Below are 18,870 nucleotides of genomic sequence, written 5' to 3'. Positions count from 1 at the left end.
GGTGAGAGATTGCAGTAATTCAGATCTGTTGCCCAGTAAACAATAAAGAATACCAGAAATTGATGTTTTATTATTCACCAATAAACTTTATTGTACAAAACTGTAAATCTCACTTGATCTTCATCAAATGTGTTTTCATTAAATCCTGCATCACACTGTGTTTGTCATCCTCGCTCTCCATCTTAGTGTGCATTTCAAAATATAAATATAATACAACACTTTTCTGCACAGATTCTTTTGTGTAATGAAAATATTTTCTTTCCTTGTGCTCTCAACTCTTGGTCTTAAACAAACAAAGATTTTTTATCATTCACTGATCACATTTGTCCGTTGGGTTTTCCCTGCGATTCATCTGATCCATCCGACAGGTTGGCGGCTTCCAGCTGCTCCTCCAGTGTCTTGCCATCTTCAGGAATCTGGCTGTTCTGTTCAGATCTTATCTTGTATTTAGAGATGAACTCGTTACTGGCCAACGCTCCTTCCTTTTTGGGACACTTGCATTTTGATGACAGGCGATGTTCCATACGTTCTACAAAAAAACAAAAAACAAAACATTGACAATAAAGTTTGATCTTCTGCATTTTGATTCACATCTGAATCCAGATGAACATTAGAAAATATTTTCTATTATTACTGCATCCTTAAATTTATATCCGCTCTCTATATGATTTTTTTGTTCCATTATCTGTACAGTTAGTAAAAATAAACAAATGTAAGTTCATACTTAACTAAGTATTATTATTTTACTACGGAAAAAGCTTTACCTTTTTTTAGGATCTAAATAAAATGATATAAATCTATTCTACACAGTACATAGCATCATTATGGTGCTATTTATCAGAGACTTAATAAGAAAATAAAACACCATTAACTTTAAAATATTCCAATTTATTGTTTACTCTGTTGGATAAAGCTACACAGACAACCAAAAGGGGTTGTACATCTGATTGAAAAAGTACTGTATAAATAAAGTTATTATTATTTTTATTACCTCTGGAGCAATAGAGAATTTTTTCTCCTTGATATTTCAGTATGGTGCACATCCCTGACACTGGGGTTTAATTCAGTTAAAAGCTCCTGTGCTGCCCTTTAATCAGACCATAACAGACCAGATTAAGATCATACTGCACCTCCAGGACCGATGGGTTTCATCAGTCGGTTCAGCTGGACGTTCCAGTGTCGTACGTGTTGACTGGCGTATCTCAGCTTCTCCTGTACCTCCTGGAATAAGAAAATCAAACAAGTCATTCTCATGAGCGTTTTTTAAACATGCTAACATGCACACTACGCCGATCCAAACACGCTGTGCTTTTCTTACCTCCAGGCGCTGGTGGCTCCTCTGGCGAGAAGCCTGCAGGTCCTGGAGCTCCTGAGAGGCAGAGTGAAGAGCGGAGGGAGTTTCCTCGTCCGGGCTGCCGTCTGAGGCCTCCAGTATGGGGCTGAGGCACTGCAAGGCCCTCTGCTGCTCCTGGAGGAGCTGGAACTGCTTCTTCTTTGCTTCTTCTGCCTGCAACAACCTGGAAAAGAGAAGTAAGAATAATAATCAAGTAACCACTAATGTCTGTGTAGTTTGGTTTGGTTTAGAGGAATGGTTTGTAGACTGTGAGACACACACGTATTTTTAGCTTCAATGTGACTTTTACTTTCTCGGGAAGGTTTTATCTTTGATGTTCATCCCCATGGGCAGATTATGAGACAATGGGCCCCTGGGCACAGATATGCAGAGGGCCCCACCACCTCTCCAAGACTGTGTGGTGGTTTTGCCTCTTTTTTTGTAGTTTTGTGTGTCTTTATGGTCGATATACATCTTTTTGTGGTTTTGTGTCTCTGTGGTAATTTTGTGTGTCTCCTTGTTGTAGTTTTGCATCTATTTAAAGTAATTTTATGTCTTTTTGGTTGTTTTGCGTCTCTTTGTTGTCATTCTGTGTCTCTTTGGTATCGTTTTGAGTCTCTTCCCAGTTGGTACGTGTTAATTTGATGACATTTTACTGACTTTGGGTAGGTCCGTTCAGCAATCCATCCTTGCCCGTCGCAAAAATGTCCATAAATGCAATTAGAAATCAGAGGAAAAAAGTTGCTCCTTATAACAAGAGAACTTGCCTGAAAATTGTCAAGTTTTTAAGTTTTCTTCAGTATCACAGCAAACCAGTAACATTTGTCTGTACGTCCATGAGTACATTGCAAACATCCATCCATCTGCTTATCCGGGGCTAGGTTGCGGGGCAGACCCAGAGCAAGCTGGAGGGAATACATATCTCATCTGGCCTGGGAACGTGTTGTGGTCCCCCCAGGAGGAGCTGGAAACTGTTGCTGCCCCCACGACCCTGCCTCAGATAAGTTGATGAAAATGGCTGGATGGATAGTAATTCATTAATAATGCCCCCTCAACACAGTGCTGATGTAACTCTCCTTTATCCAGGCCTTCACAGATATTTGCCCTGCGTTGAAAATCTATAAATATAAAGCGAAAAAAAGTCATTCATTCAATTTCCCTAACCGCTTATCCTGTTAGGGGTCGCAGGGGGGCTGGAGCCTATCCCAGCTGACATTGGGTGAGAGGCAGGGTACACCCTGGACAGGTCACCAGACTATCACAGGGCTGACACATAGAGACAGACAACCATTCACACTCACATTCACACCTACGGACAATTTAGAGTCACCAATTAATCTGCATGTCTTTGGACTGTGGGAGGAAGCTGGAGCACCTGGAGAAAACCCACGCTGACACAGGGAGAACATGCAAACTCGGCACAGAGGGGTAGAGAGGGACCACACTGTCAGACTTTGAAAACATCTGGTTCAGAGTATAATGGGAGTACAGTGGGTGTGTTTGTTTATCACCTCTCCAGCTCCTGTCTGGCTCTCTCCTCCTCCAGTCGCGCCTGGATCTCCATGTTGAGAGCAGCCTCCAGTTTCCGCTGCGTCAGCTCCAACTCCTGGATCCTCTTCTTCTGCTGCTCGGCCTCTTTTTCCTTCTCCTGCATCTCTGCCTGCATGCTGTCTCTCAACTAGGAGGACACACACATATATATATACACACACACACACACACACACACACACATGAGGTGACCTATTCCTGAATCACTTTTTCCAGGAACACCATTACCGCTCCTCCACCACTAAAACTCACTGACTTTTATAATGCCAGTGTTATTGTGCTGTTTTCAGGACTCTGAATCCCATTTCAGTGAAATGTAAATAAACGTATTCGTCTGTAAAACCTACCGTCTCGGCCTCCTTCAGCTGTCTCTCCAGCTCCATCTGCACCTCCCTCTGTCTCCTCCTCTCTTTCTCCTCTGCCTCCCTTCGTTTGGTCTCTAACTCGCGTGCGTGCTGCAAGACACAGATAAATGTTAAAGGTTAAAACTGAGCTGCGACTACAGTAACCATCCCACCACTGATTCTCACCTGTATAATACTTTCTATCTCTAAATCCTGTCTGTCCTTCTCTTTCTCCATCTTCTCAATCTCCTGGAAACTGGAGTCGTCTGATTGGCTGCTGCAGCTGCTCCGGCTGCTGCGGCTGCTCCTGCTGCGCTCCCGGTGGCTGTGTTCCCGCTGCATTCGCCTCCTCAGTTTGAGTTCTTGGTGAAGGGAGGACTTGCCCTCGCCCTGGAGACGGAGGGCTGTCTGAATAGCTGGAGAGGAGGCAGAAAGACAAACTGTATCTCATCCCATGACGATGACACCTTGGGCTCTGGGAAACTGTAAGAAAATTTAAAAAGATCTACAGGCAAATGATTTTATACCACTGCCACTGTTTGTTTAACTTTGAAAACCCCAATAAAAAGAGTTGGACAAAAAAAGATCTACAGGCCCATTTTTCAGAAATAATAATAAATAAAAATAAATACTTGTAGCCCTACTTTAATTTGATCTTTTGTACATTTTCTTATTGAATTGTCAGACCCTCCTCACCATACCACCATCACCATGACTGACATCCATCTACAACCATTAAAAAGAGGAACAAACTCAACAAACAGGATGTTATTCATGTGCTCGGTGACCACAGATAATGTTGCTGTTAACAGACAGAGCTCTGATAACTACCATCATTGAACAGATAAAGACAAACTTCATACACTCAAACTTTAACAAGTCCAATATGAAAAAGAACATCAACAAGTGATGTTTAGGATGTGCAGCAAACACCAAAAACAATGAGTGTTTGACACCAAACATGTCACCGACATCATAAGACATGAACATAAATTTATGCAAAAGAATAGTTTGACATTTTGGGAAATACTCTTACTTGCTTTGTTGCAACTAGAAGAGAAGACTGATGCCATTTTAATGTCTGTACAGTAATTATGAAGCTACAGACAGCACCTGGTTAGCTTAGCTTAGCATTAAGACTGGAAACAGGGAAACAGCTAGCCTAGCTCTGTCCAATGGTAATAACATCCACCTACAGTAGCATGTCTAAACTTACTAATTAAGACATTATTTCTTGTTTATTTACCTTGTGCAGAAACAGAAGTGTAAAAATAACAATTAGTTAAACATTAGTTTAACAGGTGTTATTTGTCAGACTACTGCTGCTTTCAAATGGGGTCGTGCTAACTGTGTTCATGAGATGAATGCCTCCTTTTGTGCTATTCAAGACCTCATAAGTGAAAATTTTCTGAAAGCTCAGAGCTCACAAGTTGTGACCAAACGTCAGGAACAGCGCCAGGCTTTGAGACCAATGTGGGCCCAAAAAGACTTTTTCCCATAGACTTACATTGTGGAAGAGATATTTGTAAATCAGTGGATACATTTTTAGAAGTGTCATAATCCCCACAAAATGGCTTGCTTCAGGATTTGTTCCATTAAAGCCAACATTTCTTAAGTCTAGTAGAGCCTCAGAATTAAATAATTTTTATCCCCGTTCAAGTTAGCAGAGGGCTAAACCAGATGTTACCCACTCGGCCAGCGAACATTAGCCACTTGGCCGTCGTTAGTCTCCAGCCTGTTTGGGCCCCACAATGCGGTAGATCCAGGTAATTTCATACTGGGAAGTCAAACTATTCTGGCTTCATGCACCACTGAGCCACTTCCATAGGAATAAATGGGACCCCACTTCCAACCCAGTCTCCAATTCTCTTTATATATCCATGGTTGTGGTGTGTTTGCTGACGTTCTTCAGGAATGGTGGAAGCCATGGAAGTTCAATTTTTGGTAGATGGTAAGACAGTATATTTTAACTCCAGTCAAGTCCAGTACAGTTTTTCTTCATGATTTTACAATATGTCTGAGAAAGACGTTGATATTCATAACAGCCTCATCTTTTTACTCTGTTATTATGCCTTTGCATTTCCTACATTACGTGACCCCTTTGCTAGCTTGCTAAATTGTTAGCCACAGTGGCTTCCAGATGCCAACAGTAGCTTCCATATTGGTATTGCCCAACAGCGGTGCTCTCATAACTTTACCACTTGAACCCTGAGTATATCTTGTACACAGCTTCCAATGTTCCAATGTACATCCAGCAACTCCGTGGAGTCTCTTCTGGTTGCCTGGCAACCTAACAGTGATGGCAAGACTGGACCAAGTCAGGTTAGCCTTTTTCCCATTTCAAGTCTTTGGGCTAAGCTAAGCTATTAACTGTACAGACATGAGAACAGTATCAATCCTCTATTCTAATTCTTGACAAAAAACAAATAAGTATATCTCTCAAAATGTCAAACTATTCATTTAAAATGTTATTAAATAAGAAGCCACTAGTGACTGTGCACATGATAAATCACTGCAGTGAAAATCTAATTCCTGACCCTGTCTGCTAATACTTATACACACCAACACACCTTGAATCCACTCCACCTTCTGTCTCTGGTCAGACGCACTCATCTCAAAGGTTTTATTGTGAGTCTTCACACAGAACAGACAGCGCTTCCCCTCCCTGTCTGCGATAGGCTGAAACAGAAAAAGGACACTCAGAAAATGGCACGTTCCAGATAGTTCAGCTTGATGGTATCAAAATACGAGGATGCGGGATTTACGTGCTGTAAATTAGTTTGTTTGAACATTCGCCTGCGCACCACATAATTATACCTTCAGTGTTTACATCACATTTCCTCACCCACCTCTACGACACAGCCCTTATCCAGATGGATCTCCCCTCTCTTGTCTTTTAAGTCCTCGCTGACATAATAAGCCATGGAGGCGGGCTTCAGCACAAACCAACGCTCAGTCCAGTTCCTGCGTACATGTCCCTTTTTCCACATGTAACCCTGGACACAAGGGACAGAATATAAATAATATAATTCAAAAATGATATGCGGGGAGACGACAAACACAAAACACTCTCTTACCCTCTTGAGGACGTTGTGATACATTTCCAGAAAGACCTCATCCAAAGCCAGACTGAAGGCCTCAGCGCTGGTGACCCTCAGCAGCCGACCTGCCCCCATGTGCTCCAGGAAGGTCCACACAGACATGTCCTCTTCCCGCACTGTGGCATCCTGGGATATTAAGTCCTCCAACGGCTTCCCATCCCACTCCTGGCTCATCGCTGTGGAGATTTTCTTGAGGAGATACTCCACCTAAAGACATGTTAGAATACTGTCAGTGACTGCAGAAAATAATATTGATGGTTTTAATAACATATTGTATCAGTGTACATCTGTGACAAAGCTACTGCGCTGATAGCACAAAAGCAGTTTATTTTTGTCTCTGTCGACAGGAAACCAAAAGCATTATGGAGGAAGTGGCGGAAGGAAGAGACTCATTAACGTACTTACTTGCACTTGCTTTTTTTCTACTGTGAAAAAATGTAAGACGGTTTGACTTTGTTGGGACACAAGCTGGGTTTATATTGAACTTAATATGTCTTTGAGGCAATTAGGAGATCACAGTGAAAGTGGCTGTTGCCTTGTTTCTCTGTGCAAACTGTTGCTCTATTAATCTTTTGATGCCTTGTGAATGTTAAGAAAGGAATTTTTGCATATTTTAAATAAAAATATGACACTTTTCTTTTACTGTTCTGTGTCAAAATGTTTGCATTTGGACTTGAGTCTCCATCAGATCCCTAAAATCAATTTGCTCCTACCACAAATCCCTGTTGCACACCATCATCAGCATGTTTTACCTCCTCTGGTATCATCACCAGCGGGTAGCGGTCCTCAGACAGGAGGTTGAACAAACAGAAGAGCTTGAAACAGTCTCTTTCTGATAGCAGCGCCCCCTGTGGTAGCCCCTTGAAGTTCTTCTTCATGGTCATCATCCAGCACAGGTCGTCAAACTTTTCCTTGTCAAACATCCCGTCTTTGACCTGAAAAGACAGACAACATTATAAAGTATATATACTGTATTTTAGTGTCTAAGTGTGTGATGGAGATGGTCCTGTATTGTGAGAGAGCCAAACAGGCTGCAGTATCCCTACGGGCAATTGTGCACTATCAATTTACGTCCACTAAAAGTGTTTGTTTCTGCCATTGATGGGCTCAGATTGTTATTAGAAGTGTCTGATGACATCACAGAAAGGACCCTAAAGAGAAATCAAATGACCAGATCTGTTTGTTATTGTGACCAAGTCTTGCTCAAAGAGAAGTTTCATTCTTGCAGACTTTCCCATATTGTGGATATCAGCTACACACTCAGCCATGACACTGAAAATCTTTTACGTAACACTAAGCTACACTGTCTGTACTCCAACACAACAATGTCTCCCTGGCACTAGTCTCTCCAGCCTTCACCAATGTTTCCACTGTTGCTTTCCTGCACAAAGTCACCTCTCGCAAAATTTCAGAACGAGACTTCTCCTTGGGCGAGACCTGGTCACAATAACAAACAGACCAGCAAAAGGTAAGGAGAAATATTTAATTTCAGACACTTCTAATAACAATGTGAGCCAGTCAGTGGCAAAAACAAGAACTTTAAATGAGTGTAAATTGATGGTGCTCAATTCCCCGTAGGGATTACATAGCTGCAGCTGCAGTGATGGACCAATTTAAAAATAATTATCTCCATTTTTCTTTCTCCATTTAACACAAAAACATGGGAAAATAGGGTCTAGGTAAAATAATAATAATATAAGTAAGTATTCCCAATAATAATAACAATAATAATTTTATTCATAGCGCACTTTATAAAAATTCAAAAACACTATATAACAATAAAAATAACCTAGATACAATACAATACAGGGACAAAGTACTACAGGATATAAAATGAAATATTTAAAGCTTTTCTGAAAATAAAACTGATATTTGTCAGTGATCATGTAGTGGTTTTTGTTTGTTTGTTTTTTTACAGGCGTCTTCTGCCACTAAGTAACATCATATAGACCTGTAAGGAGTATCAATATAACAAGAATAAAATACAATAAAAATAAAAATTGAATAAATAATAATAATGATAATAGGCTACACTATTTTAATGGCACAATTCTCAAACAAATATTACAAAATTCTTCCCAAAGTTTGGAAATCTACAGTACATAATGCAGATTTTAAGAGGTAGAGAACAATTATTTTGTATCATTATTATTATATTTAGCCTACACACACACACACACATATATATATATACATATATATATTTATATAAACACATAAAGTGAACTCTTTCTCAATAAAAGAAATAAAACATGTATAAATTCATTCACATTTCTGTATTTCTATAACTGCCACTGAGGATGTGATGTCATCAGCCACAGTACCTTAGCCAGTATATATTTGTTGAGGTAGGGCATGTAGCCATGGTTAGACACTGGCCCATCATCATCATCCTGGAAGTGCTCCTCCAGTGCCACCGGGTCGTGTGGGATGTTCAGCACTGTGTACAGGTTGTGGGAAAGCACCTGAAGAAGCAACACAAATACATACACGTATAGTCGTCTATTAGTGCATGTAAACACATAGTCTCAAGGTTTCCTCTGTGCACTTCATATTTCCTCACACATCCACACACAGAGCCACAGCCACAGACAGCTGGTCCTCAGCATGTCAGGACAGCTTTCTGCTATTTCCCTGGATTCCTCTGGCTCAGTCAGACATGTATGAACTGGATGGAAACCAACACGACAGTAAAGAGCTAACATTCACAACCTGGGAAAATTGCAAAATATGATCTGTACTCGCTGTTCTTTGTCATGCCTTTTAATGAATCATTGGCAGTGACGGTATTATGTCACTCTTTGTGTTTCTGGGCCACAGAGAAAGACTGGACTTTGAGCTTGAAGCCGAAACTCACCTACAATCTGAGCAGGTTCTGTGTTTGCTGGATGAAGTGTTGAAACTTTCTCAAATATCTGAACTTGTTAGTGAGCTTGTGGGGCGTTAGTGTGGCTTGTGGAGCTGTTCATTAGATTACAACGCTGATTCACAGAGTTGCCTACCAGTTAGTATTTAAAAACATATACAGACAACTATAGATACTTTGGTTTAGCCAGAAAAGTGATATGAAAGACAGGGTAGTACAGTTAAAGTCAGCGGACGCCCCTCGCTGTCAGCTTCCTGATCTGAAAATGACCACAAACATTCCTGCTTACCTTTAACTGCGACTTGGACACTTTCCCACACTTCTCGACGTCCAGCGACGTGAAAGCGTACCAGATGGACTTGAGGAGCTCGGATCTTAAGTCCATTTTGGAGACCTCGCAGTGCGTAATAACAACTACATTTCCAAGCTCAGCGCGGCGGCTTTTACGCAGCGACGGTGCTAGCGAGCGGCGGTGGGAATTGCCAAATAAAATGTGGGGCAGAGTACAGGCTGCTGTGCAAACGGCAAGGGACCAAAAAGGAGTCAGATGTAGGGCAGACTTAAAGAGGCGGAGAGTAGAGGTAAATGCCTACACTGTCCCCCATAATAAATCATGTAAAACGATTTTAAAAAGAAATCCAAACACTTATACAAGTTTACATTCTTATAAATATATTTTGGTTAATTATCTCACCATCCACTCTGAACAACATGTCTCTGAATAAAATAGACAGACTTAAAGGGTCAATTTATACATATCCAGGCTAAATTCCCGAGGACATGTATCCACACTACAGGGTGGATTCCTTAGTTCCTGAAGTGCTGCCAGCCAAAATCCGCGTTATCAAATTCAGGAGGCATACTGAGGCTTTAGAGACACACCCATCTGTGAAGAAAGCCTGAAGCCATGTTTATTTAGCAGCTTCAAAATCTGAAAACGTAAGTTTAAATACACAAAAACACTTTTTGTACACTTTTAATGTAGCGTATGTGGGAAATGTAGGCTGCTGGTTACTTTTAAGGGTTTATTATATATTTAAGGAATTTAAAGGAACAACGTGTAAGATTTAGGGGGATTTAGTGGCATCTAGTGTTGAGGATTGCAGATTGCAACCAGCTGAAGCTTCTCCGGGTTAGAATTCCTTCAGTTCATTGCTAAGGAGGTTTTTACTGGGACCTGAATTATCCAGAGGTCTCTTCCTCTCCAAAATAAACGGACCAAGTGATTCAAACTGATTAAAAACACAGACCTAAGTGGTTTCACGTTACAAATCAACACATTCTCACTCCAGCCTCTTCACATATTGACGTTTTGGTCATGGACGTGCGTTGGGTGTTGACGTTCTGAGACGGCATGTCAAGTTCTGCCTGTTACATGCATTGTCTTATTTCAAAATACACTTCTGTTTTCACAGTCTCTATCAAAATAAACACACTAAGTCAGTACAACACCATGAATTGACTTTTTTTTTCCTTCAACACCAAACGCACATAGTTGGGTTTAGGAAAAAAGGACACGGTTTGGCTTTAGAATCTCATAGGACATGAACACCGCTCTCCTGGGTGAAAGTCCGTGTCCGTGACCCATCCACCACAACTCCCACCCGCCCCATTCGGACTTTTGCCTTTCGCCCCGTTTCCCGCTGACGCCACTGGGTGCTGTTATAATGGCAACTGGTCCCATATCATGCCGATGTTAAAGGATGCCTTTTTTCATGGGTTTCTGATGCAGCAAGTCGCTGCCCAAGTGCCGGATTTCTACGACTTGAAGTGAAACTTGGAGTGAAACTGTGCCCGATCTAGAGCCAGTGTTTAGTTTGTCCATTCTGGGCTACTGTAGAAACATGGCAGTGCAACATGGCAGACTCCATGGATGAAGACCCTCTATAGACCCTATGTAGATATAAATAGCTCATTCTAAGTTAATGAAAACACAATTGTTGTTATTTTCAGGTGATTATACACTAAAGAAAACATACTTATTATATTATATTCAATTATTGTCAATATATCCCCCTAAACCCTACACACTGGATCTTTGAATAAATCAACATACAAACTGGAAAACTAATTCTATGATTTATGAATCAAATTTGTTTTGCAAGTAGTAATGCAGGTTAGCATACATGTAAATCCTTTAATTTACCAATGTTGTGATGCTTAATGTCCCTAATCAAGTTAGTATACGTTCCCGTCGGAGCTCTTTCTCTTAAGGGAGTGTTTTGGGGCTATGGAGATCTGATAGTGAGTATATCTTTCCACCACTCTGCGACCATTTTGTGTCCCTTCCACCAAGTATTTGTTTTGGTAAAAAAGAAGCTATAAATACTGCACATTAAAGCGCCCGACCCAAAATAGTTTTCAGAGGTATTACGAGCAAAAGGCCCCTTGTGGTTCCCCTGACTTAAGGTGTTGCTCGAATATCTCCCAGAGCTCTTCTTTAGTGTGGTGAAACTGCTGGTGGGGATGTAGCAACCTCAGGCAAAATGGGTTAAACAAGGACAATGCAATCAGACAGAAAGCATCCGCAAGCCTTGTTCGAGCATGTAGGCTAATCAATACCATAAATTAGGTCATGAAAATGGTAGTCATTGTTTAGAGGCCACAGCCCACAGCCTCTCTGTGTCTATGTAGATATACTGTATGTTGGTTTTAAGGTAATCTATGTGATGAATTATGAAAATGAACATGCCCAATTCAAGCAGAGGATATAGTTCATGATTTTCTGCTCCATAAACTAATCAATAATGGGTCACGCCGTTGTGTTTAGTCACGCTCAGCCATGTCATCTGTATCTGTTGTCTCCCTTCAAGGGCAGATGTAATCACCGTTGTCTCAGGTGGTAGAAATGAGATGTCATTCAGTTAGCCATAACTCAGTATTGGCCTGGCGGCCAGAGGTCTCATTGAGAATGGACCACTCCCAGCACTCAGAATTTACCACTCTGGCACAAGTCCAGCATGGCCTCTCTAATAAAATAAAAAGCTAGTGCTGTTTCTCAAGGTCTTTAAAATGCAGACAGGAGGCTCGAACCTACCATCTGTCAGGATGAGGGTTATAATCTTTACTTATTTCCATTTTAAAGAGGAAAAAATTCACATTAAAATCCCAAAAAGTCCTCTTTATTATATGTCACAAGTTGTTTATTAGACATTACACACTTCAAATGTGCCTGTGCCAACGTTGTACTGTTTGTTGTTTCAATACTACATCAACCTTTCATGTAAAGAATGCTGCTGCTATTTATATATTTAATACAATTCAAGGGCAGGAGACCTTGACATTCCCATTTGCGGTTTCGAATCAATATCATATCCTGTAATGAAGCAAAGACTTTTTTTTATTGTTGACAAATATAGTTTACAGTTTCAGTCATGCTTGTTTGCACCGTTGGTTATTATGAGAATACATTATACAGATACAGTATATATCATACATTACAATTACAAGAGCGATAAAAATGCCTATCCTGTATAGGAGAGGTATGATGTTGAGGCTGGAAGGAAGGTGAATGCATGTGAATCATCTCAGTGCATAATAATCTGAAAACACAAGTAATATGTTTATATGAGAAAACACATATGGTAAGACAAGACAAGAAATTTGATTTTTTGAGGAGACCTAGATGAAGAAATCCATATCACTCACATAACATTTAGATTTTGTTGCCTGCATGAATAGAAAATTTTGAATTTGGGAGATCTGATTCTTTAAATTACGAGTTTGCGTGACAAAGAATAATCTGCTCAACGAGACAACTCCAAAAACTTATTGTACAGTTAAAATGTATCTGAATAACCTATGTTACAACCTATGGACATATTTTTATATAGCCTACTTTAGATTAATTACAATGCATTCAATAGCCTATTTGGAATAATGCATCGCAAATAGACACATTTTAGCAATACCAATAAATAAATAAATAAATAAATAAATAAATAAAAAAAAATGAACCAAAAAATAAAAAATAAAAAATCAAACATAAACATGAGTTTAGACAATAACTCATGATAAAAATGTTCCTAATGTGAGAGTTGACAATCTTGGCTAAATATGAAGCTACAGTCAGGAGATGGTTAGCGTAGCATAGCAAAAGAGATTGGGAACAGGTAGTCTGGCTTTGTGGAAAAAAAAAACAACTTAACAACATCTCTTAAGGTCACTAATTAACATTTTACATATTGTTTATGTATTTTCACTTCATTTGTTTTTTAAACGAGTCAGTTTTTATGCTAGGCTATGCTAACGTTAATTTTTGTACAGATTAAATAAAAAATAATGTATCTACTAGCCAGGCAAGCTGCCCCTGCTCTCAGTCTTTATGCTAGGCTAAGCTAACCGGCTGCTGGCATTAGCTTCATTTTAGAGTGGTATCAGTCAACTTCTCTAACTCTTGACATGAAAGCCAACTGTTGAAATGAATTTCAGTTTCATTTTATGTATGGAATAAACAACAATGAAATGTAGCCTATCCTTAGCCAGGCTAATTTACCCCCTGCTCTCAGTCTTTATGCTAGGCTAAGTTAACCAGCTGCTAGCAATACCTACATATTTATGAGTGGTATTAGTCAACTTTGCTAACTCTCAACAAGAAAGCACATAAAGATATTTTCCAACATGTTAATATGTTTAAGCCAACTTGAGTTAGATGTTAAAGAAGAGCAAGTTCCATGCTGGTAGTGGGATATAAAATATTTGGTTCATGCCAATGTAGGTGTGCATTTAAGAAGTAATGTTCAATTGTGTTATTGACAATATTCAGTGATTTAAAACAATCTTGTGCTTCAGAATATACAAACTCTAGCAACACAAAGACATCTGGAAGAAAAAGCAGTCATCATTTTACCAAAGCACCTCAACATTACAGCCTGTCAGATGTATAAACAGCACAAAATACCACAGACAGCAATAGATTATCAAGCTCTTTTCAGAAGCACCATTCTAGCACAGTGTATTCTTTGTGATGGGAACACCAAGTGATGCAGATACGAACATCTGTTGAACACAGGCTGAGTCATCTTAAGTGGAAAACTGCTGGTGAACATTCCTGTGCATTCAGGTGTGAGATGTGTTAAATCCAAGGATCAAATGAGAGTAGTTTAACCCTACATGATTACTTTTACATTCTATAATGAAGCATATCAATCCATGCTAGTATTTAAATATTTCTGAAACAAAATCAGGGGACGAAGTCACATTTTACTGTTGTTAAGTGTATGAGATCAACAGTGTGCTACCCAATCTGGTCCCACCCTAATTTGTGATGTCAGACTTCCTCTTTGCAGGTATCAAATGGACACACCTTTCACCCCACGCTTACTGAATCAAAGATGCATTTTGTAAAATTGTGCAGAAAACAAAGTCAGACAAACAATGAATGCAAGAGAGTTGCAAAGTGTAAGGAGTTGCTTTTTAACCACTAATTTCACATTTTTACCTTTTCCAAGGAGGTTCTGTTTCCGGCAGGATTACAGGAAAACTACTGGCTGGATTTCCACAAAATTTAGTGGAAGGGAGTGGCATGGGCCCTGAAAGAACCCAATAAGTTCTGGAGCAGATCCAAACCATAGGGCAGATAAACAAATTATTTTTTACTTTCATTAACACTGCAAGATAGGGCATTTGGCCTTAGTAGAATACATCTTAAAAATCCTGCAGCTGGTAGTAAAGTTAAATAGTGACAAAACATAGCCAATTGTAATTCGATGACTCCATATCACAGTCCACTTTCACTGGTGACAGTAATCTTCTGGGGTAGCCTTCACCATTGCCCAAACTTCATACAGAAAGCAGCCGCTATGGAGCACTCATTTAACATAATTCCAACTGGCTAGTTTTGGAAATATATCTAGACATATAAAGTGGTTGCACTTGCAGATTTGCATACCAAGGACAAATAAACTAATACACATAAGGTCACAGACACCCATTTGATAAGACTTCGCTTCAGGGACCTCCATCTGAAAAGACAGTGCTTGTTAGTTAGATTATTGTTTCCCAACAGGCGTGTTCTCAACAGGTGGGTCCCGGGTCCATTCTAAATTGACCGCAAGTCACTCGCAAATGTGTCAAGTTTATAAAAAAAAAAAAAGAAACACTTAATTTTGAAGTACACTGAATTTCCGGCACAGAGCTCTTACTTTGAATTCCTGCTCCCTGCTGTAGAGTGAGTGTCTAATGGACAGCTACTAGTCAAACGCAAGTATGATGCCGAATACATTGAACTGTGTGGACCTTGAACAAATGACTAAGGAGAAATCTGGACCCCGTGGCCAGACCAGTTGGGAATCACTGAGTTAGACTATGACTAAGAGCAGAATTCTATAGTTGTCCATTACAGTTGAGGAGATAACCATGGAGGAAGTGATACTTATGATCAGAATAGTAACTCTTATGCCTCTTACTCATATTGGGCTCACTTCTATAATGAATTAAATAGTGAGAATAAACTATTTCTCTTTATTCTTGGGACCCACTGGCGCTCCCTCAAGGACCTGTGAGGGTCCCTGGAACCCTGGTTATGAACCACTGCCATAGAAGACTGGATTATTGGCTTTGGCAGAGGTCTGCGCTCTCCAAGTGCCCGTCTAATGATATCCTTAATGTGTCTTACAATAGATAATTCAACAATATAGGCTGATGAAATGACCATCTGTTGTACTTATTACTAACAGCAGTTCTCGAGAACTTGGCATAGTCGCTCAAATCATCTAAATTGACCCAGAAACTAGAAGTAATTTGATTTTAAGCTCAGCTTTAAAACTCTTCAGTTTCTTTTTGAAATGCTAAACAGATGTTGCAGTTGGTTTCTCGCTTTACCTTTCTGCATACAAAGGCTTGCACCTTTGACCATTTTGTTAAAGAACAATGCATTTTAATTTTCATAAAGCAGTTAAAGACTTGTGTGGGAAAAGTTTTAATGCCCATCCAAGCCATGCCAATGCCCTTCAAGTGCCAATTACCTGATACTGTCAGAAAATAGATGGAACATTTACTCCCGGAAACCTGGCCTTGTGAAATAACTCCCAACACTCTGCAACTCTATTACTCTTTAGGGGCATAGTTCACTCCCAATCATAATTATCTACAAATTACAACTGACCATTGATACTTAATGTGCCACCACACGTCGATGTTGTCTTGGTGCCAGTTTGTTGGCCAGCAGACAAGCCAGGGCGATGCCTCCAATCTGGGTGAAGGCCAATCCCAACACAGTGGCAGCGATGTGGAAGACGTTGTCGTTGACCAAACTGAAGACTTTGCGAAAGCAGCCGTGTGGATGGATCCCTGCAGCTTCTACTCCTTCAATATCATCAGACAGAAGAGGTCGATTCTTGCAGCCCTTGCGCCTCATGCAGCAGCTGTCCGGCAGGGACACCGAAGTGCCATTCTCGTTGGGCAGGAAGGTCATATGCTGGATAGCCCAGTCCGAAGTGAGCCAGTCACGCCAACCTTCAGCTCCACAACACTCCAGGGCCCTCTGCAGGCTGTCTAATGCATCTGCACGGCCTTCATCCTCGGTGTAGCCGGCCACCGCTCGCTGTAAGCCGCTGCGAAATCCTCCTGCAATGTCTTCACGGTAGAAGAGACCTGAGAGTCCAGCTGCCAAACCGGCTACAAGTGCAGCAAGTTGAAAAAACCCATACGCCCTGAGCACGCAGGGTAGGTTTGCAGCCACCCCTAGACAACCCAGGAAGCCCCAGGCAGTGATGGCTGCACCTGTGGCCAGAAGGATGAGCGGTGCATTGGGGTAGCGATTGGCAGACAGCAGCATGAAGTCTGCCAGAGAAATCTGCGCCCACACACCCAGGGTGAAGATGGCCAAACCTGCTGCCCAGAAGAGACAGCTGAAGGCCAGGAGACCCAGGCGCAGGAGGTGCATGACTCCCACTGGGCGGCAGCAGGGTGGGGCAGCGCCCACAGGTGGAGGTGCGGGGGGCGCCAGCGAGGCCTCTGAGCACACTGACAAGGACAGTCGCTGCTGCTGCTGGTGTTGGAGCTGCTCTTCCTGTTCTTGATAGGTCGACAGAAGGTAGCCAGGGATCGCTGAGGGTCGACGAGGAAGAGGAGGTGGAGAGAGCAGGTCAAGACTGCGTGGAGAGGAAAGTCGTCGCACAGCCAGCTGCTGGCGTTCCCAGTCCAAAGCTTGTCTGCTGGGACTTGGCCGAGCTGACAGCGAGTCGTATGGTAGTGCAGAACTCATGATCCTGACTCTGGCTTTATCTGCTCCCCTCTCCCTCTCTCTTCTTCACACTCCTCCCCTCTCTTCCTTCCTCTATCAGTGCTTTCACTCCCGTCCTCCTGCAACACAAGCCCCCCACTATTTTATGACCAGTATTAATCCGCCATCAACACCGCCAACGCCGACTGGACTGTAAATCACACTTATGGGTGTCGCGTCGTCCCGTTATCGGCATCCACAGCCCCCTTGTCTCCGCTGTATTTATTTGTTTATTTCGTCCGTTCTTTCCACCTGCATGGTCACCAGCTCTTCAAATTCCTCTGCTGCTAGTCCTATCCAGACATCTGGCCGCTCGCTGCATGCTGCACCTCGCTCTGGTCGAGGCGAGAGGTGATTGCAGTAGGACCTGAAATCCACCCATGCACACCCTCTCTCGGTGTGGAGGAGACATCCCTTTGAGTTTTACTATTATCCATTTGTGGAATAAATGAACTGGGGAAAAACTGTACTACTGTCTCTACGGTGTGTGTGGTGTCTTTGTGAAAAGTAAAAACTTTACCCATATGTAACTTTTATGCTACAGTGACAAATGAAAATACAGGCTAGTAGCCCCACAGTCACGGATGTGACTAAACCCAGTGTTTATAGCACTATAACCTGGATGTGAAAATAAATGATTTTTATGTGTGATGTCTATTTAAAAGTAAATTCTTTTTAAAAATACGGACCTATTTTATTACTGTATAAAGACATGCAAAACACAAATTATGCAGTCTCAAATCTGCACACTAAATGCTCACTTTAGAACTGCGTTTATTAGAACAGTGACACAGTTAAGCATGCTGTGTTGGGAATTTTTTTTTATGAAAAGAGCAAAGTCTTAACTGCAACTCTAAAGTGCAGGCAATTACAAACCAAGAAGCATTAAATAGAGTAGATGTAGAGTTCAGCTGGGGGGACATGGTGACATGCAAAATTCAGAGCATGTGCATTACACAAAATTAAAGATAATTACACCATAAAGTGATGCAGAAAGTGCTTAAATTGGTGCAGAAAATTCACCAGAATGCAGGAAATTAAGTGTTTAATACTCAAAAATTTCAGATCCCAAATCCCCCATTTCATTGGTGCAAACCTATGCCCTTGTAATTAGTGAATTTAAATGTTTTTCATGAAATTATTAGTAGTAATTTACCATTAAAACTGCAGACTTCATGTAGAAATTGAGAAATCCACCTTGGCTACCAGTATAGCTACATTATTACCAAAAATAAAGACTAAAATACAGCTAAAGGGATTTATTAACATTAATAAAGCCATTAGCTATCAGTTATAAACCTTTTATGAAGTATGCTTTTGTATTAGGGAGTGGTACCACAATTACTATTTCTGTTGGTTAGTACGCCCATGATGTGTGCTTTGTATGCAGCGTGGTTTTGGCCACATCCCCTTTCTGTGGTATTAGTCAAATAAAATATAAAATATAAAGTG

At 41.0% G+C, this 18,870-nt stretch overlaps 2 protein-coding genes across 2 annotated transcripts; both read right to left on the bottom strand.

The window, feature by feature from the left end:
* Positions 1 to 65: 65 nt before the first annotated feature.
* Positions 66 to 10,019, bottom strand: def6c (DEF6 guanine nucleotide exchange factor c). The gene is made up of 12 exons (XM_049566525.1): positions 9,484 to 10,019; positions 8,653 to 8,793; positions 7,081 to 7,263; positions 6,305 to 6,535; positions 6,077 to 6,223; positions 5,798 to 5,906; positions 3,414 to 3,643; positions 3,231 to 3,338; positions 2,845 to 3,011; positions 1,319 to 1,517; positions 1,131 to 1,221; positions 66 to 529 (listed from the first exon to the last, which is right to left on the bottom strand). Exons 1-12 carry the CDS (start codon positions 9,577 to 9,579, stop codon positions 318 to 320), a joined length of 1,914 nt encoding a protein of 637 aa, XP_049422482.1. The 5' UTR covers positions 9,580 to 10,019; the 3' UTR covers positions 66 to 317.
* A 2,313-nt stretch (positions 10,020 to 12,332) lies between these two features.
* On the bottom strand, positions 12,333 to 17,985 carry LOC125882784 (tetraspanin-7-like). The gene is made up of 2 exons (XM_049566638.1): positions 14,044 to 17,985; positions 12,333 to 12,736 (listed from the first exon to the last, which is right to left on the bottom strand). The coding sequence occupies exon 1, from the start codon at positions 17,398 to 17,400 to the stop codon at positions 16,309 to 16,311; it is 1,092 nt and encodes a 363-aa protein (XP_049422595.1). The 5' UTR covers positions 17,401 to 17,985; the 3' UTR covers positions 12,333 to 12,736; positions 14,044 to 16,308.
* Positions 17,986 to 18,870: the final 885 nt, after the last annotated feature.

This window comes from Epinephelus fuscoguttatus, linkage group LG22 (assembly GCF_011397635.1).
Source record: "Epinephelus fuscoguttatus linkage group LG22, E.fuscoguttatus.final_Chr_v1".
NCBI lineage: Eukaryota > Metazoa > Chordata > Actinopteri > Perciformes > Serranidae > Epinephelus > Epinephelus fuscoguttatus.
Note: the sequence above shows the minus strand (reverse complement) of the source record. Positions and strands in the feature narration are given on the sequence as shown.